This window comes from Aspergillus nidulans, chromosome II (genome assembly GCF_000011425.1).
Source record: "Aspergillus nidulans FGSC A4 chromosome II".
NCBI classification, from domain to species: domain Eukaryota; kingdom Fungi; phylum Ascomycota; class Eurotiomycetes; order Eurotiales; family Aspergillaceae; genus Aspergillus; species Aspergillus nidulans.
In genome coordinates, this window is record NC_066258.1 from 2523911 (window position 1) to 2543992 (window position 20082).

General features: G+C 50.3%; 6 protein-coding genes across 6 annotated transcripts, besides 1 other annotated feature; 3 read left to right on the forward strand and 3 right to left on the reverse strand.

Annotated features, from left to right (window-relative positions):
- Positions 1-20082: part of a sequence feature (contig 1.64 1..203363(-1)) that runs on past both edges of the window.
- Positions 8-2828, forward strand: nimT (tyrosine protein phosphatase nimT). Its single transcript, XM_656453.2, has 4 exons — positions 8-423; positions 504-571; positions 627-855; positions 917-2828. Exons 1-4 carry the CDS (start codon positions 170-172, stop codon positions 2034-2036), a joined length of 1671 nt encoding a protein of 556 aa, XP_661545.1. The 5' UTR covers positions 8-169; the 3' UTR covers positions 2037-2828.
- On the forward strand, positions 3029-3906 carry sld5 (putative GINS DNA replication complex subunit Sld5; the record flags this gene model as incomplete). Its single annotated transcript, XM_656452.1, has 2 exons — positions 3029-3205; positions 3271-3906. 2 exons carry the CDS (start codon positions 3029-3031, stop codon positions 3904-3906), a joined length of 813 nt encoding a protein of 270 aa, XP_661544.1.
- Positions 4300-7212, reverse strand: ANIA_03939 (cullin culC; the record flags this gene model as incomplete). Its single annotated transcript, XM_050611367.1, has 4 exons — positions 6939-7212; positions 6444-6836; positions 4523-6387; positions 4300-4471 (listed from the first exon to the last, which is right to left on the reverse strand). The coding sequence occupies exons 1-4, from the start codon at positions 6978-6980 to the stop codon at positions 4300-4302; spliced, it is 2472 nt and encodes an 823-aa protein (XP_050467402.1). The 5' UTR covers positions 6981-7212.
- ANIA_03938 (putative HEAT repeat protein (DRIM)) lies at positions 8327-16246 on the reverse strand (the record flags this gene model as incomplete). Its single annotated transcript, XM_656450.1, has 2 exons — positions 8327-14846; positions 14895-16246. 2 exons carry the CDS (start codon positions 16244-16246, stop codon positions 8327-8329), a joined length of 7872 nt encoding a protein of 2623 aa, XP_661542.1.
- ANIA_03937 (CwfJ domain protein) lies at positions 16665-18403 on the forward strand (the record flags this gene model as incomplete). The annotated part of the gene is made up of 2 exons (XM_656449.1): positions 16665-16678; positions 16726-18403. 2 exons carry the CDS (start codon positions 16665-16667, stop codon positions 18401-18403), a joined length of 1692 nt encoding a protein of 563 aa, XP_661541.1.
- On the reverse strand, positions 18869-20082 carry ANIA_03936 (uncharacterized protein; the record flags this gene model as incomplete). Its single annotated transcript, XM_656448.1, has 2 exons — positions 18869-19916; positions 19967-20082. The coding sequence occupies 2 exons, from the start codon at positions 20080-20082 to the stop codon at positions 18869-18871; spliced, it is 1164 nt and encodes a 387-aa protein (XP_661540.1).

Below are 20082 nucleotides of genomic sequence, written 5' to 3' on the forward strand. Positions count from 1 at the left end.
AAGGCCGGAATTCAACCTGCTGCAATTGAGAAACATTGGACGTCTAGTTTACCGTGACTGCATCCATTCATACTCGCCGTCGTAGCGTATGCTCTGCTAGATAGCGTCGCCGTTTCGTGCACTCGGATCAGAGGGTTAGAGGGCTTGAGGGAAACAGTCATTTGCTGCCATGGAACATTCCTCGCCTTTGGCTGCCATGCAGCCTCCGTCTGTAATGCTGGGGCATTGTTTCCGTTCAGATGCACCGACGTCTTATCATGGATTTAGTCCTCTACCAGGGCTAGGCCCCGGCGGGTTTAACTTCAAGGACTTGTCCATGAAGAGGTCTAACGGAGACTACTTCGGTACGAAGGTCGTCCGGGGCTCATCTCCAACAGCGAGCCTTGCTGCAGATCTGTCTCAGAATTTTCACATTGATCAGAGGTTCGTCATGATTTTCCTGCAACTTTCACTTGTCCATTATTGGTGCTGCCAAAGAAAGACTACTGACACAAAGATTTCAGCCCCCAGGTTGCTACGCCACGACGGTCTTTGTTCTCTGCTTGCCTACTGGGAAATGGAAACAGACGTGGTAAGACCTTCGTTTGGACGAAAACGGCCAAAGTTTAACATGTATATATGTCTAGGGGTCGATGATGCGATGACCACTCCGCCCCTTCCATCCTCATCACCTGCACCCGCGATGGATATCATGGACATGTCCCCACTGCCTCACAAACCTCCATTTATCAGTACGCCTGAAATCGAGCTGGACTCGCCAACTCTGGAGAGCTCCCCAATGGACACGACTATGATGTCAACTGATGGCCTTGTTCCGGATTCACCAACGGTTCTACCGAAGGATGGTAAACAAGAGTAAGAGGAGACTTGAGGGATTGTTCAGTGTCTATGAGGGTCTAATTATTTTGCACTTTAGGAGAAGACGTCCGACTTTTCTGCGGCCTAGCTTGGCGAGAAGCAAAGCGCAGTCCTTCCAGGTCGGAATGACCAGACCTGCCCCGGAAAGCCAAGGACCGCCCTTCAAGTTTCAGACCAATGGAATCAACAAGACATCATCAGGCGTAGCTGCATCATTGGAGGACATGTTTGGCGAATCCCCACAGCGTGAACGGCCCATGATGCGCATCAATTCAACCAGTGGCCTCAACTCGCGTTTAAGACCACCATTAGGAAGCGGGAGCCATGTCCGTGGCAATGGTTCACCATCGGCGGCTTCAGTTCGGAAAAGTGCGCACCCGAATATGCGGCCCCGCAAGCAATGCAGAAGATCATTGAGTATGTACGAACATCCCGAGGATGTAATTGCCGACAGCGAGGTTTCTTATACATCAAATGCACCACTCCAGTCCATTAGCGACTTCGAAGAAACACAGGCTCTGCAGCTACCTCACTTCATTCCCGAGGAGCAAGCAGACAATTTACCTCGCATCGACAAGGCCACCCTCGTGGATATCAAAGAGGGAAAATATGATAATATGTTTGACAATATCATGATCATTGATTGCCGGTTTGAATATGAATACGATGGCGGGCACATCGTCGGAGCTGTCAATTACAATGACAAGGAGAATCTGGCCGCCGAACTTTTTGCGGACCCGAAGCCACGGACTGCTATAGTCTTCCACTGCGAGTATTCGGTACACAGGGCTCCTCTTATGGCCAAGTATATCCGGCATCGGGATCGTGCTTATAATGTGGATCATTACCCCCAACTATCTTATCCTGATATGTACATTCTAGAAGGGGGCTACAGTGGTTTCTTTGCTGAGCATCGATCGCTGTGCTACCCTCAAAACTACGTCGAAATGTCCGCTAAGGAGCACGAGTTTGCTTGCGAGCGTGGACTTGGAAAGGTCAAGCAGCGGTCCAAATTGAGCAGGGCCCAGACTTTTGCCTTTGGCCAACAGTCCCCGGAAATGGAGGATAGTCCTACCGGGAGGTGTAGGAACAACCCCGGTGATCGCAAACTTCTCGCTTCTCCGTTCAATGACAGTCCTGGCAGCCGCTTTCCTGGCCGTCGCATGCTTTCATACTAATTTCAGTATGGAAATTCAACAAAGCATCTTCATTTGCGGTTCCTCCACCCATGCCCTCTGCATGGTTTAGCGACCTATGATTCTTGGATAATCCATTGGTCGAACGACTCTTATGATATCGGTGTTTAGGGTTCTTATTTACATTTCGAGAACATTGCAAGACTCATTTAGCAGACACCCAACTTGAGGAATCCTCGCCTCGCGTACAACAGTCCAAGTTCACCCTCACTCGCTTTCAGATTTTCTACCTATCTTCCCTACGATATTTACCCATACCTTATTCACCACCACATTAAAACATCCCATATCGCGTCAGTCTCACCACAAGAAGCTCTTCAGCACATTTGTCCCTACTGTTTCCTTCGACCGATCCCTTCCTTTCCTATGTCTCCTACGAATCTCCACGGATCTTACTATGCTTGGACACCACACCTCGTCGAGTTACATTTCTATGATACCTCACCGCAAGAATTTGGCTTCTCGAAAACTTATCCTTCAGCCCTATCGTCTTTTAATCTGCCGCCCCGTTTTCCTGTACAATGCGAGGGAACCCAACTCAATCAGCCAATCACAGTACATACTCATGAATGGGTCGTCTACGAGACCCTAATCATTGTGCGCAGCAGTTCTGGACCTAATATTGGCCTATCTTACGGGGACCGCGGATCCTCGTGACGTTTGGAATGCCGAACACTGTACATATATGAAAACACCCACTGCAGTTGCTGATCTGGTTGGAAGAGCAGAAACATAAACACATTAGTTTCCTTTGTTAGAGAATGGAATAATTCCAAATAATCCTCCTGTTCTCTTGTATGGTGTAGACATGACTATACGAAGCGTGAATAGGGATTTTTGGTGTACAACAGATATTGTAAGCCTTAAGGCATCAAATTTCTCCGCTTCCGCTCTCCACCGTGTGCGTCGCATATCGTTTTCTCACAACACACTATAGGAACACCAGCCTGATTCTTTGAATCTCGTTATTCGCCATGGAAATCGACGACATTCTCGCATCCGTCGACCACACCGACATCTCCAGCCCGGAGTCTACAGCCCTCGACCACCAACTCCTCACCCGTTTCTGGGTCGCCGAGCGCAGCGTCCCAGAGCTTCTGCCCTGGCCCGCGCGATTGATGGAGCGCATGATGGAACGCGTACGGCAGCAGGTACTGAAACCGATCTCTACCCCTTACATCTCTGCATATCGGGTCAATCGCTAAAGATTCTGCAGATCGAAACGATCGAAGACCTCGCCGCCGCTTCCTCAGAACCAACAAGCAGCACAGTAAATCCAAACGCAACGCTCACCCTCTCCATTCTGCAAACCGACCTCTCCCGCAGTCAATATCTCCTCCGCTCATTACTGCGCAATCGCCTCTCGAAACTCACAAAGCACAGCATGCATTACCTACTTCTCTCTTCTCACAATCCACCAAATCCCCCACCAGCCTCGGGAAGCTCCGAAGCAAAGTACCAAACGCCTGAAGACTCAGTACCCCTCCCGGACCCAGACAACCTCCCAAGATCGTCACCACTCAGTCCCTCCGAAACAACGTTCCTCTATACACACCAGCAACTGCTCGCGAAACATTTCGGGTCGAGCTTTCTGAATAGTTTTCCGCCGCAGCTTCGACGGTTGGATGATAATGCGGGCGGGACGAGTATGGTGCAGGGGCCGGATACGCGGGAGGCTGTTTTTGTAAGGTGTTTGGCAGATGAGGTGCTGCTTCTTGCGCCGCCAGGCCCCGGCGAGGGTGATGATGGGGAGGAGGTGTATGGGGGTACGATGAGGATGGGAGACGTTTGGGTTGTTAGGTGGGAGGCTGTTAAGGAGGCTTGGGAGAGGGGAGATGTGGAGGTTTTGTGATCTTGCTTTATTTGTCGAGGTTTCATAGATGGGCATTGCTTTGCATATTTGGCGTTGATAGACATTTCCTCTTTCAGAAGATACCTCGGTGATTTATGGAATACATTTACATTGGACATATCATGGTCGAGGTTTCGCATGTTTTTGGTGTGTTTAAACTAAAATAACGGAATCATGATCCAAATCTTATCGATCATCAGCGCCGAAACCCATAAGTAATGCCATCGTGTGATAAAAATGAAGGTGGGACTCGACCGATGCACAAGTCCTTAGATGTGAGAAGAGACATTGATAGTCTATGGCCCAGAGACTTCCTTACTAAACCCTACCGCATGCGCCTCGCCCAGAAAACAAAAACTGAAGTAAAAACAACAGAAGATGAGATGAAGAAGTTCACGCAACATAACCGTATGTCGGGGGGTCCTCGGAAACACGCTCGAGGTACTCGCGATCAATTAGACTTTCGATTCGCCGCTTGACCATGTTAACGTCGGGTACGAAACGGGCAGATAACTGGCTAAGCACTTCGCTAATAAGGTTTGAATGGATTAATGTTTTGCGTTGTCTATACAAAGTTATGTCAGCACCGGACGTCAAAAGAGCAGAAGCAACATACTTCATGATGCGCACAATAGCGGCCTCAATACTGCCGCCGCGCTCGTTGTTCATCTTCTCCTCTGTCTCCTTTCTCTGGTCCTGGCTCTCGACCTTGTTGGCTCCGCCGCTGACCACACCGATTCGTACTTTCATGAATGGACTTTGGAAATCATTGTTGAAATAGAACTTATCCGTCGGTTTGACGTCCCTACTCATCGGGACCTTCTTGAGGACTCGAGTCTTGGGTGCAACGGCAAGTGACTGTAAGTTTCGAATGAGATCGTTATCTGGAATCCGTGTGCGCGCCTGGATCTCCTCGAATGTGAGGGACTCGCCTATGGGAATGTCATTGAAAAGTAAAAGAATAAACATAGCGTAAGTGGACACGTTGAGTTCGTGACGCTGCACTTTGCCATTTGACCGATGAAAAGTTGCTTTAATGTCAGCTGTACCCATACTTGGCTGCCACGAAAGTTTGCGGCCGCTATGTTTGTCCAGATAGAACTTCTCAAAGCTCTGCTTGACAGTCTCAACCTCCTTAGGGATGATGCACGGAAGCTCAACCTGACCATCCCTTGAGCTCGACATTATTTCCATTGGCCACATAGTGCTGGTAAGGACATTGATGTCCAGCTCGAATCGCTTTTTATCGGGGTCACCCTGTTCCCGTACAAACTGTTTATAGCTTGCAGTCAGATCCTCCGATATGGTCATGTCTCTAAACATGGCCTCTAATCGCTGGGTGAATTGATTGCCGACTTCCATCTTCATTTTGGAGATCATCTGTCTCTCTGCGTCCATGCTCATCGAACGCTTCATGAGTAGTCGTCGAGAAAGGTGTTTTTTGTAGTAGGCCTCAAAGCGGTCTTTGTCTTTGATATAACGCAGCAGGGTGATTCCGTTCTCTAGAAGAGCATCAACCTCGTTGTCCGTTTTACCCTTAACGCCCTTCTTGAGGTTCTCGTCAAAAAAGAGCGAAAGAAACTCTGAGCTGCGGGGGGTGGAATTGAGGAAGCTCGAAAAACTTGCCGTAATCGCGCTTTGTAGCACCTGGTCAGACCCAAAGGCATCTTTCCAGATACCATCAAACTTCTTCTTGAGGGCAAGAATGTCATCCACCCATTTGATGGCAGATGATGTGACTTGATTCACGGGCTTCTCTTTTTCCTTCTCTTTTTTCTGACCTGCGTCTGTCCCAGTTGACTTAGGCTGTGCAGGTGCCTGTGCTAAAGCAAATGAAGCATTGTTGATTTCGTTACCCATTTCGACTATACGCTTCTGTACAGCGGCAGTCAGATGGGTCTTTTTAGGATCCACCCGTGCGCTGAGAGCATAAATCTTGCTTAGATTGTCTATCCTGTCGTGGTCCAGCATGACTCGAACCCCGGTCCCCTCAAAATTGACAACTTCGGCCAAATTATTGCGGATCAACTCGTTATCCACTATCTCCTTGATTTTTGATTCGCTAAGGAGAGAGATCGTATACTGACAGCGTTCCTTTTCTTCCGCTATGCGAGCAGAGACAACAGCGCAGAACGTAGCAGCGTCGACCGTTTCTAGCAGTCGCTTGCCCTCGGCGCGATAGAACGCTGCGCTTGCCTCTAAGTAGTCCGGTTCAAAAGACGTCAAATAAAGCTTAGAAGACTCCTCTTCCGCCTCCGTTTCGTACAGGCCCTCCAGCATCTTAATGCAGCTGTGGATTAAAGCTCGGTCTATCATGTGCCCTGATCTTTCCAACTGGATCATGAATAACACCGTAGACTTGAGCACATCAGCGACGACGGCATTATTACTCGACGACACAGGTGACCGCAAAACGTGATCGCGAAATAATGCCATGGCGGCGGCGTATATGGAAACTTTCCTAAGCGCAACGACTCGATCCTATGCGTCGATTCCTGCGTTAGGGGGATCCAATCAGCACACACCAATTGACTTACCATGTACATTAAAACGTCCGTAATCATCTTCATACAGATCTGATGGTCCTCCCACACCTCACTTAGGGCCGAAAGGAATCTCTCCCCGGTCTCCCGCCTCTCCGTAGCCTCCGTAAATTGGTCTTGCATATCCACGGCCTCTTTGGCGAGCAACAGCCTAGGCGTGATTGCGGCAACGACTCGCTTTTGAACTTCACCACATAGCCATTCTTTCTCAAGTTCCTTTGTCCGCTCGTACAAGTCTTCGGCACGCTGAATTTTTACGATGCTATAGGCGTTCCGATATAGTTGCTCGAACGACAACTCTGAGGCGTCTTTCGTATGTATTTTCTTTAGAGACGTCGATAAATCCTTCCAATTTTTCTCGAATTCGTCTCCGCTTACGGGAATTCCCTAGCACAAGTCCGTTAGTAACCTGTCAGCAAGCCCGAGTTCATGATGTTGTTTTGGCGGATCGAGAAAGCAACCATGAACGGTGGGAATGGGGTGATGTACCTTCCGGGGAGCCCGAATTTTCTGTCGCGCTCTCATTACCATCTTGAAAGCACCTGGAAAGTTGCCATCCACGTACGAACACAGGTAGTTCCAAGATAGTGGCGGGGCAGCGGAAGTGTATGAGGTTGATGAGGGAAGGCAGGATCAGCCCACCGAAAGCTTCAATGAACCAACGCAAAAAATTCGTCTTTAGCAATGGGGGAAACTGGGGGAAACGAAACTATCCTTGCCCGTAAACGCACACTCCTCGCTCCAGAGGCAGATGTTGTCGAGTCTGAAGGCGAGTCAAGTAGGTTAGAAGGCCGCGGAGGAAAGCAGCTGGAAGAACTTAAGTCCGGCGCAAACTCCGCTGTCATTGCTGCGGTTAAGCTGCTCAACATTTTGCAAGTTCATGAATCGTTTGACTTGACACCTCAAATCAGACGTTATCGAGCCTTCTACCTTATCCAACTGCTTCAAACCATGGCCCAACCCCTCCGTCTCTCTCTTGGCCTTCGGGCGCTCCACAACGCCCGGCCCGTGAGACAGTCTCTCTCCCAGGGAGCTCCACGCCTTTATTCCCAGCTCAGTTTCAGTCGCTATCGCTCTCTCTCTCGGCCATTACCTCCGACATATCTGCCCAACAAGATTCAAGAAGTTAGCCAAACAATCTCAGTTCGCTACGTCTCCGACTCACCCCCTTCCAAACCCCTCACCGACCGGTCCGCAACTGCGGAGGAGGACGCAAAGGCCGCAGAGGAAAATCGACTACGTCGGGAGCAGGAGCCCGCATACCAGCTTTCATTTACCTGCAAGCCCTGTGGGGAACGCTCTTCACACCGTGTGTCGAAGCATGGGTACCATCGTGGCACTGTTTTGATCCAATGTCCGTCATGCAAGAACCGCCATGTCATCAGCGACAACCTCGGCATTTTTTTTGAGAAGGGCAAGACGTTGGCTGATTTGTTAAAGGAGCGGGGGCAGGCTATTACGAGAGGGACTCTGCAGGGGGACATGGAATTCTGGGAGGATGGAACCGTGACGAAGAGAGAGGACGGGGCTGTGAGTGAGGAGGGAAAATAAGTGGCAAGGATTGATTTTGGCAGATTCGGGTCTCTAAATGGCTTATTATTTGGCCTGCAATGAAAGGGCGCTCAGGGTTGTTCTATGATTATTTTGAAGACAGAGTCAACCTTGAACTTAAGGCATTGATGGAGGCGTTCAGATTCGGGTTGTTCATGATACCTCATGTTGTTCTATATACACTTATCTCCTATGTTATGAATACTTTCATGCTCCAACCCTGTATTTTAGCAATAATAGAGAACATCACTTTCTCCTCTTCCCTAAACGCCGATTCTAAAACCCTTATAAATAGCAAATGACAACCGTACATTTCACTGGTTTCCTTACCAACCACGCCTCTTACCCCGATGCTCTGCACTCTTCTCTTTCCTCTTTTCACGCTTGCGATCATTCCTTCTCTTCTTATCACGCCCATACTTTTCAGGGTCTGCAACAGCCTCAATGCGCCTCTTGACGCGCCGACCCTCACGCCTCTTCCTGATTTCCTCTTGAATAGTTGACATCTGGTTGATATACTCAGTGGTACCGAGCTTCTTCTGCAGAAGGTCCAAAACTTCATGGCAGTTCGAAACAAGAGCTTTATATGACTCCCGGAAAGACTCGTCTGATGAGCGCGGTGCCGGGATAGATGAGTCAGTCAGATGCTGCAGGGGAAGCAGGATGACAGGTAGGGAATCAAGCACCTGCTCTGCTTCAAGGTGACGGCACAGAGCGGCAATAAGACCTATAGCGGCAGTCTTGGGAACCAAAGAAGGAGCCTTGGTTGTAACGAACTCGCGACGGAGGATGGAGGAGGCCTGCTCGAAGATGAAGCGCACAGCATGTTTCTTTCGGCTGCGGCCGCTCTGGGTCTCGCCGTTGGCGGCATCGCCTTCGTCATCGTCACTGTCACTTTCATCGGAGTCGCCTTCTGTTTTGTCTTCGGTATCGTCCAGTTCAAGGCCATTTTGGGCGCAGCAGCGGCCGAGGAACATGGTGTTGCGGACTGTTTGCATGGCGAGTTCTTCGCTGATGCCTGGGGTGCGGAGGGCACGAAGACTAGCACGCAATAAAAGGAGCATTGTATCCTTGTTCATAGCCAACCCAGTAGCTCCGACCAAAGGTAACGAGCTGTATCCAATGGCTGCGTTTGTCTTGGCCAAGTCTGCGAGCCAGATTCCGACAAGGTTGGCTGCGCAAGTCTTAACCCAAGCGTGAGGGTAGAATAGACACTCGCAAATGAGGTTCCAGGCCTTGATACGGTCCTTAGATAGCGCAACTGAAGGGACAGCCTTGGATAGCTTGGAGAAGAGCTGCAGCGAAAAATACAGAGTTTGCCAGTTGGTCGTCTCTGTATCTCTGATAATGGGCTGTATGATCGTTGGAAGGGTCTGAGCAACAAAGCCTGCCTCCTTATCCTTGTCGGTCTCCTCCACCTCGAAGTAGATTCTCATAGCTTGTAATCCAGTGCTCGCGAGCGGAGGATTCTCTATCTGCTCAATCCAGGACCGAAGTGGCTCAAGGATAGTTTTCATCGTCTCTCGGTCCGCCCTCCTGTAGAATTCACCGAGTAACGCACCAGCCATCTCCCTGCACTCAGCCGCATCGTCGTTCGCCATGACAATGACAATCGGAAGGAAGAATGTACCAACGATGTCCTGGGCCAACTCTTGCCCTGTTTTAGAGAGCAGCATGTGAATCGCCTCCATAACGGATTGACGACCGTCTTGATGTTTGTACTCAAGATTTTTAGCCAAGAAAGCGAGTTGTTTCGTCCACCTGTTTTTGGCCTGCGGATACTCAATGAGAAAATGGATGTACACACCACGGGCAAGATCACGCGCGGACCGAGTTTGATTCGTGACCATTATCATGGCAACGTTGTCAATGAGCTCGTAAAGCTCAGGCACCACAAACTTGCGAGCCATGACCGCCCTAATGAAGTTGAAAGTGACACCCTGGCGGTCTGGCTCCTCGATATCAGCCGTGAGTCGCTGAAGCAGGTAAGCGAGATGTCCATCTCTGAGTTTAACATCCTTCCGCTCTCGAAGCATGGCGGAGATTAATTTCAGGGCCGCCTGTGCGCCTTCAGTGTTGGTGCTGGGTGCCTCCTTGATAAGCTTTACAGCTTCCGTAAGATAGACAGTGGCATTGGTATCGATTTCTGGTAGAGGGAGCTTAATAATCGTAGAAAGGAAGCGGAGAGCGGCAATCTTCACTTCTTCATGTCCCTGAACCAGCGCGTCTCCAACCATGGGAAGATAGCCGGCGATATTAGCAGGAGTCATGATCGAGTTATACTTGCTGAGGACAGAGCGAAGGACATCGAAGGAGAAGCGGACTAGTTTGTAGACGTATGAGGACGTACTTCCTCGCTTTTCGTTCCGGCGTTGGCCTTTCATGTTGATCAGGAAGTTCTCCTCCTGAGCAGATTTGGCAACCTGAGCGCCAAGCTGGACCGGCTCCTTATATGCCTCTTTGATGACCTCGTAACAAAAGATGAGAATGTCACGGCTTTCGACTCCAGGGTTTCTCAAGAGACCAATTCCGATCCTTCGCAGTAGTTCGTCGGCCTTCCGCACAATATTCGAGGTGAGCTTTTCCCGCAAAAGCGACTGCAATGGCCGCACCAAGCTGGCAAGATTCTGGATGGTTGAATTTTTGGCGAGGAGTTCCATCGAATCGTAACTCTTGTTACTCTTTACTTCCTTCATCTTACTGACGTAGTCTTCGGCTTCTTTCTCCTGACCAACAGTACCAAAAGTGTCATCCATAACCACCGAGGCGAGATCCGCTAAGCAGTAGTCTAGGTCACCCTGCTTGAAATCGTCTGTTGTTGCAACGAGAATAGAATGAACAGTAAAGGAGAGCACGTGAAGTTGGTAGCCTCGCTTAAGAGTATGCCGCAACTCCTTGAGGATATAGCCCATGTAGTTAGGTCCAAGCAAAAGAGCGATGTCGTTCAGTGTTTTCCGAGCTGTGTCCCGGGAATCCTGAGCTTTACTCTTCAGGATACTGCAAACATCAAGAAGAACCGCCGGAAGACGAATTGCCATATCAGCTTCAGGCAGTAGCTTCATGAGCTTAATGGTTGTAACAGCCGCAGGAAGACGCAAACTCATTTGAGCCTCATCCTTGTGGTGAATGAAGTCCGTCAACACAGGAATGAATCCTGTAGTAAGCTCGTTTGCAACCTTAGATGCTGATGGTATTGATTGAGCAAGGGTGGACTTGCTGGGAGATGAGACATCCATGGCATCCTCGCCATCCTCGGTCTGAGAGTTGGGAGAAGTTAGTTGGCCCATCGCATTTGTAAGAGCATCGGACATTCTTCCTAGAAGCCTCAAAACGCTCCTTTCCCATTCGGATTTACTTTGCATGTAGCCTCGGTATCTCCTAAAGATAGCCCTAAACTGGTTCCATTCCAGCCATTCCGCGAGCACGCCAATAGTCAACACGGCCTCTGCAATAAGATTGTGAGCGTTCTCATCAGCAGCCTCATTGAAGACGAAGTGTTCGTTCAGGGGTATGAAGATGGTGCTGATATTCGAAGCCTGAAGATTTCCGTTAGCCGCTTCACTGGCCAGTCGTCGAAGAGCTCTAAGACGACGATGCTGCTGAATATGAAGAAGATTGTTGAAAAAAGATGCCTCCTCGTCGTTACCAGCAAGGAGCACGTGCATATCCTGTACAGCAGGACGCGTTGGGTGCAGTTTGACCAAGTGACCAAGAACTTGCACCAACTCGGTTCGGACCAGCTCAGACTTTTGCCGCATTCCGCTTTGTAACGCAGGGAATAGAATGTCATCGACGAGGAGGTCAAATGAGTCTGTCTGGTCAGCACTTGCACGAGCGGATCGCTCGATGAAGCGTTTCAGACCAAAAGAGGCGCTCGACCTTATAGCCAACTCATCTTCGTCCTTGACGTGGAACAGCATGTTGTACAGTACTGGTCGCCATTGTTGAGCGTCGAATGAATCCCAGAGATCCTCGTTGATTATTCTAAAGGCTTGCAGGCGGCGCTCGTAGTCCACTCCGAGTTTCTTCACAGATATCGAATTCAAATCCTCGCAAAGAGAAGCGACTTGAGAGAGCTCAGGTATGTGGTTGGCAAAGGCAGTAAAGACCTTTGACAAAACTTCGCGATTCTTGTCGTCCCGGAAGTAATCAAACATGGAGCAGACAGCCTCAAACACTTCCCGAGATAGAGCTTCATCTTCTTTTGTGTTGTAGAGTGGCAAGAAGTGCTCCAAGCTGTGAAGGAGATCCGACTTTGTCTTGGGCGAGACTCGGTCTGACGGCTGGCGGAGAAGATACGTTAATATACTGATCAGGCTTGATGTTTGCTTCGATGATTCGACACATGGTGCGAGACGTGAGAGCGTATGGACACCAGAGACCAAGACCGGTTTGGATGGGCCGCGTTTCAGAAGACGCCCTAAATGAGAGAGCATATGCTCGATATAAGGCGACAAAACTTCTGAACATATCTCGCCAGCTGGAAAGTCTCCCATCTCCTCGTTCTCTTCAAGTTCTTTCCCTGAGGCAATATCAATCAAAGGCGTCAGGATTTCGTCCATGACATATATCTTGACCTCATCACGGGCGGAGTCAACGGCAAGACAATCAACAATCTTCGTCAACAGAACAGCGTTGAATCGTGAAAGATAGAATGTAGACCGTGAAGCAGAAGCCCAGGTGTGGAACAGTCGAAGAAGGCCTGAAACTCCTTGAGCTGTTTCTGTAGCAAAGTTCTCCAGCCTGGGATTGACAACCTCAGTGAAGATAACACGGATGTGTGATGTCCAGTCTCGATTCTGCGAGACAGAAAAGATGAGGTCAAGGCAACGAATACCTGTCTGCCGAATGTTTCGCAGGACATTTATTAGTCGTCCCTCCTGGGAATCTGCACTTGCGCTCTGCTGCTCTTTGGCCAGGGCACGGCAAGCTCGAACAAGACAGTGCAGCACAACATCCATGGATTGTTCGGCGTACGGAGTCATACGAGTTTGAAGTGTTTCGAAAACAGTTTCAATCAATTTAAGAAGACCCATCTGTCTCCTTAGTCCGAGTGGCTCCTGCAGGAAGAATTGCTGGTCAACTTGACCGTTTTTGACCAAGTGAGCGTTGCCCAGCGGGCCGAAAGCAATTTTGATGAAAATGTCGAAGTCATGATCAGGAAGTTGCGCTAGGGTTCGTAGGATGGCTTTACGCCGTCCAGTTTGGCCCGCCTGTCCAGCGCTCGCACTAGCTTTTGAGATCATCCGACCATAGAGAAGTCGAAGAATGATAGGCACAACCTCGTCTCTATGCTTGTCTTCTATCAAACTGTCCTCTTTGCCGACGCGAACAAACACCGCAAGCTCGTCGTTAAACCGCGACTCGTCCAGGACATTCAATAGGTTTTCGCGGTAGGGTACAATACCCGCAGTTTTCCACGTAAACAAAGCCTTGAGTGCACACTTCTGAATTTCCGAATTACCATGGCAAAGCAAACCCAAAAGGGCATCGTGAACCTCTGATGCTCTGTACAATACAGTTGGATTAACGAACTGCCCCAGGAGTTTGAGAAATGACAAACGGTCGTGGAAGCCCCAAGGGATGTACGACTCCTGGCCATTCTCGGCATCAGTTGTTGCCTCCAGAGGCGACTGGCCATCTTCCTCATCCCGTAGAGCCCATGAGAGGAACAGTGGTACAATCTGGCGAGAGCGCTTCTCCGCTAGGTTAGGAATAGCATTGAATACACGAAGCGCTTGAGTGCGCGGAGCAGTCGGGGCCAGATCTAGGAGAGCGTGGTCTTTTTCGAAGTCCTGCGTCAAGGCCACCGCCGGCTCAAGAGACCGGAAATGCATTGCAGATAGACTCTCGACCTTGGCTGCATTAAAGCACTGATAATAACCAGATACCTGGTTGTCTTCGTCATCGTCCTCCTCTGTCTCGCTGGCAGTTGACCCTTTTTCTTGAAGCCACTTCGTCGCCAGTTCAGTGACGACTTTCTCTCCTTCAGCGTGCTCGCTCATGGACTTCAGGGCAGATGCAGAGTCATCCCACAATGGAGCCAGTCTCTTGGAGAATAAACCGAAGCAAAATGTCGGAAGAAGTCTAGGCAACCACCTGCGCGAAATACTCTGAGGATACGATATGGCAAGCTTTCGTACTTGCATCGACAAAACTCTTGCGCTCTGCAATGTGAGAGGACTCTCCTCGATCTCGATGGCCAGAGATATGAGCGAAGCATCTTCACCCAGAGCTTTAACCAGATCGCGTAGAATTTTTAACGATACAAGTCGCAGCTGCTGAGAAGGCGCTGCAAGGTTGTCAATCAAGGCATTCACAAAAGCTTCCATTGCGGACGTATCGACGCCGACGTTATCAGGGCATGCAGAAACGTAAGCCAATGTAGCCTCGAGGAAGGCATGCAGCCGCGAGTATTTTGCAGCAACTGTAATTACTCGGTTCCAGAGGCCTGAATCGAGTTTTCCTAGGTTTGAACCAAGGTCCACGTAAGTCTTGAACCCATGTCCAACAAAGAAGGAAGTCCTAGGTGTGAGGCTGGAATTGTCCTCGTTCAGCGCGGAGACCAAGTTGTCATGTAGAACCTCAACCATATCAGGTAAAAGAGAAGGCTCCACAGACAAAGCCAACGCTGTGGGAAGCTTAGTGTATGCATTCAGCAGGGCCACACCGTGATTAGTATGTTCAGGTTTACGCAGCGTCTCTCGAATCCTTGACTTCCAGGAAGCTGGGCAGACGATATACCCAGGCTTCGAAGCTTCTGATGTAACGCAACCTGCCCCGCTTAATCTAAGTAGAGCTAAACAGAGTTCGTACTCGCGGTCTTCCCAAGAGTTGTTTACGAATCTAGACAATGTTAGCGAATTCCAGTTTCACTCGGAGCAGTCGACGGACCTTTGAAAATACGGAAGAACAACGCTGTGGAATCGCTCTGCACCCCATTCGGAGAAGGTAGAGCAGAATGATAGGAAGTAGGCTGAGAGACTGTCAACTGTCACGGCGTCCATGAGGGGACGCATGAAAGGCAGCATCTCGTCCATTGGCGATATTTGGAGGGAATACGCGACTGCGGTGAGTAGCTGCGGGATGGCGTCGGAAAAGACATCAAATGCTTTCTCAGCGGCCCGGAGCAAAAGGAGCAAGCTTTCGAGCACAGGTTTCCACCTCTTGACACGCGATCCTTTGCGGGTAGTAACACAGAGAAAGAGTAACCGGGTGTAGGCGACAGCGCAGTTCCTATTCCCAGTCGTGACATCGGATTGGACATAGGACGTTAGGATATCGATAATGGGTTCGAACGACTCAGGCGTCGTACTATGAATGATGTTGATCAAGACACCGCTCGCAACATCAAGTGCGAGGGTGCTCCGAAGATCGTCATCAGTGCACACCGACTTCAATAGGCACTGAAAGATATCCGTTCCATTTGAGTGCAACCCGTTCTTCACACCCTTAATCGAGTCGGAAAACATCGCCATAAGACCCGACTTATATAGCTCCACATTCTTCGATTCCGTTACGGCCTGCCGCAAATCGTCGAACAAGAATGTTACTGCCAGTTGAAGAGGTTCCGGGTTCTTATAGTAGACAAGTCCGGCTTTGCGAATCAAGAATGACAAGGACTCTGCGGCAAATCGAGCAACAAACGGTTTCTGTCGTTCCTTTCCGAGGTACGGCGTCAGGATACCTAAAAGTTGTCGCAGATCGGGAACCAGAAGTCGGGACAGGAACTTGAAAGTCCACGCCAGACAGGTGAAGCACCATTCGACCACTTCGACATCGGGATGAGTGGCCGCGACAGAAGCGACCAGAGTCACAGAGGCCGCAAAATACCTCTCGAATCGCACGCCAAGGTCTCGAGCGAACTGGGAGAGCAGACTCAGTAGAGGCTCTATTGAGTTACTGTCGCGCTTATCGATGTATTCCACCAGCAAGTTGAATATCTTCTCTTCATAGTAAACAATTTGCGCCAGACTTTCGCATAGCGGGCTCACTCGGCGAGAAAATGCGACAAAGTTCTCAGACAAGTTCAACTCAGCCCAGTGCTCGAACGCCGAACGGAAGTGGGAGGACGTCTCATCTCCTTCTTCACCAAAGCTGGGTCGCCGTACACGGTGGATGGGGTCAATCTTAAGCTTCGACACACGCTGAGAGAAGCTCTCAAATCGGTGCTGCTTCGTCGTTTCTGTTCCAGACTTCACCCGCTTCGCGGGCTTATTCCGCGAAGCCGTCGATATTGCTACCATCCTGAAGCAGCGCCGAGATGGTGCGTGACCGTGACTGTATCTGCTCTGTCCGCCGCATCAAGCCCATCCGTCAAAAAAATTACTCGGCAACGCAACTACTTTCTTCCGGTGCGGAGATTAGCGGTGATTATGGTGGCATAAACCTGGCTATTTTAGTACTAGCGTAGTAGTCACGTGCTGTGTAGTTGATCCAAGCTTCCTGAACGTTTTCGGCAAATTCGAGGCCTGGCGGTAGCCTACTATCATCGTCCAACAGAACAATTTATATCGTTAAGATTCTCGCTGCGGCTCATGTGTAAAGCCTGCACACGACTGGGATAGAGCACAATCTTTGGCCCTTCTCGCTCTGCTATGTGCAATCAAGCTGACATCACACTCTAATAAACCCTACCTGTTACTACCGCAGTGGCTAAACAATATGGCATCGAAGATGTGAGTAAGGACTCAGCAGAGATAAGCATGAAACTGATAGTTTACAGAATCGTCATTGGTAACGTCAACTGCGAGCTCCAGGAAGTCTTCACCAAGCTCGCAAAGCTTCATGTCAAGCAGAGTTTCTCCTTTGCTATCATCACTGGAGACTTGTTTGGCGACTGCTCCACAGAGCATGAGCTCCAACAGATGACGGCCCTATTGCAGGGCAGCATCGCTGTTCCACTTCCAACATACTTTACTCTGGGAAACAAGGCTCTTCCCGCTCGAGTTATTGAGCAACTCGAAGCCAACGATGAAGTCTGTCCCAACCTCTACTACCTGGGAAAACGCGGCACTTTAAAGACCTCAGAAGGTATACGCATTGTCGCTTTAGGCGGAGCTCTAGTGGAAGGGAGTGCTTCCGGCAACAAGTACCACCCCTCATACACTGAGTCCGAAGCCAGGACACTCCTCGGCGCGCATAACGCCGACATCCTTCTTACTCACGACTGGCCCAAGGGCATCCGAACTGGTTCTAAAGTAGAGATCCCAGAAGGTATCACATTATCTCAAGAAACACAACCCGTCGCAGATATCTGCTCAGCGCTCAAACCGCGCTACCACTTTTCATCTACAGACGAATTTTTCTACGAGCGTGAACCCTTCTTTCATCTTCCCACAGAAGACAATCCAGACGCCAAACCACTCACCCGCTTCATCAGCCTCGCCTCATACAGCAATAGCAAAACAACCAAGCAAAAATGGATGTACGCCTTCACACTCGACCCGAGCACACCACCCCCACTCAGCGTACCTGCTGGCGCAACAGCTACGCCGCTCCGCTCCATTCCCACCAAACGCAAACCCCTCCCCGACCAAAACAGCTCCTACAGCCGCTTCGCAACCACAGACGACCATCACCACCACCACAGCAAACGCCGCAAGGGGGCGCGTCCCCCTCCAGGGCCTGACCAATGCTTCTTCTGCCTCTCCAACCCCAACATTGCAACTCACCTCATCACCTCCATCGGCACAGAATCCTACCTTACGACCGCTAAAGGGCCCCTTCCCACTTCAAATACCTTCGCTCCCTCCCTTACCTTCCCAGGCCACATGCTCATCATCCCCTTCAATCATGCCCCGGCCCTCAACACCATAACTGACACCTCCAGCCGCCACGCCACATGGACAGAGATGCAACGGTACCGCGCAGCTTTGCATTCCATGATTCAGCAAAGATCAAAGGGCTCCCTCGGTGCCGTCACGTGGGAAGTCTCCCGCTCAAATGGCATCCACGTCCACTGGCAGTTCCTACCTGTGCCAGCAGACCTCATCAAGCGCGGCCTCGTTGAGGCAGCCTTCAAAGTTGAGGCCGAGAACCTTAAGTACCCAAAGTTCGAATCACCTTCGGCCTCGTCATCGTCACTGCCGCAACCAGGATCCGAGGGCCTAGACCCCAGCGCTGAACCAGGCGACTTCTTCCGCCTTTGGATCTGGAATCCTTCGCCTTCTCCTGAGGTTGAAAAGAGTAATGACAGCACCGGGTCCGAAAAGACCCTGCTCCTCCCCCTTGGCAATGACTTCCGCTTCGACCTGCAATTTGGGCGCCGCGTTATGGCAAAACTCATGCAGCTTGAGAAGAGAATCAACTGGAAAGATGATGTACAGTCGCAGGAGGAAGAGGAGGCTGATTCGGCGGCATTTAAAGAGGCATTTAAGGCGTTTGATTTTACACTAGAGTAGTTCTTTTATCCAATCCCTGTGAGATACCACGATACCGAAAGGATAGATACGATGTGCCTGTAAGATTAATGTATATACTGACATATTGGCAAATGAGTACAAGATAGGGAAAGGGCATCAGCACCTTGCGTTCATAACTTTCATCAAGGGAGAAGTAGCTATAAATCATGACCGAGCGTATAAGTTGCCTTCAAAACAAAGAGCGGTATGTACATCAGAAGAGAATTGTTTTGCGAGGCCCGAACTTATACCCCCACAACTAGTTATCAAGCGGGACACCGGGCCAAAGAGAGGATCGAGTGGAAGTTAGGTGCCGGGTATATAGACCATAATCATGGGCGTGGTCATAGCAAGCCATGAAATCAACGTAAAGTAAAGAGGGAAAAGAGAAGAAAAGCTCACTGCACCATATACGGTCTCAAAGAAAGGGGGGTGGAAATAAGAGTATGGTAGTATGCTTACTGCCTATACATCCCTGAACGAATTAGGTGTTGGCTTACGCCCGCTCTGGAGGAGACTCGGGGGCCGGCCCGGGTCGCTGATTTGCTGCGGGACGCCTGCAGTGAATGGTGGTGGGGGTGATGAGGGGACGGATGGAACGGCAGCTGGGGACGGCCCTCTGTAGCTGGGCGGTTGGGTGCTGAAGCCCGGAGAAGGCTGGCGGTAGGGCACTGACTGCGACTGCGACGGTTGCCGGAAAGGGAGGCCTGGAGAAGGCTGTCGGAATGGGATCGGGCGATTCATCTCGGTTGTTGAAGAAATGGCGACGCCTACAGGATATTGAGGGCCAGGGGAGTAGGCCTGCGGTGGGGACGGCATGGCGTGGTAGTTACCAACTGGAGAGTGATCTGTGTACGGCTGGTCATATGGGCTGTTGTCGTAAGGACTATGGCCACGACCTAGGTTTTGGGCGTGGTAGTCGTATGGATTATGATCATCGTATCCATGCGCGTGAGAATCCGGGAAGTGTTCGTTCTGCACTGCTGTCCTAATAGGTGGCGGTCCCATATACCCGCCTGTGTTTGACCTAGGCGCCGATGGTGTACGATGAGGTGGCCGAGTTACCGGGTTTAATGGTTCCATTTCCACTGACTCCGGATGGGGACTTGTATCCTCGACTCTACGAGTAACGGCGTGGTCCCAACTAGGCATAGCAGGTAATGCATCCTCGTTCATCTTTGAGACTCCGGGGCTTGTTGGGGCATCGAACCGCGCTACTTGAGCACCTCGATACGTCGGGAGAGATTGCGGTGTTTGGTATCCCTGTTGGAACCCTGGTTGGTAGCCCCCTTCATAGCTGTTTGCCGGTGGCACTTGCGGCATGGTCGGCATTGGAGGAGGTTGGTGGTACGGGTCATCTGCGTACTTTGCCCGCTTCGGTCGAGGAGATGGGCAGCAGCATCCGCAACAGCTCGTACAGCACCGAATGCCGCAGCACAAGCAATTCACTATACAGGCAATGACAGACAGGAGAATTACCCCTCCGACTATGATTCCGACAATGACGGGCCATCTGTATTTGCGTCAATTCAGTTCAAGGGACACAAATCTGTAGCAACATACTTGCAGTAACTCTTGGCCATACATTTGTCCCAACTAGAAAACGTATCGGGGACCGATTCAATCTCGCTGGCCGCATCTCGCGGCCATAACGAATAAGCGTACTCCACAGGGCTCAT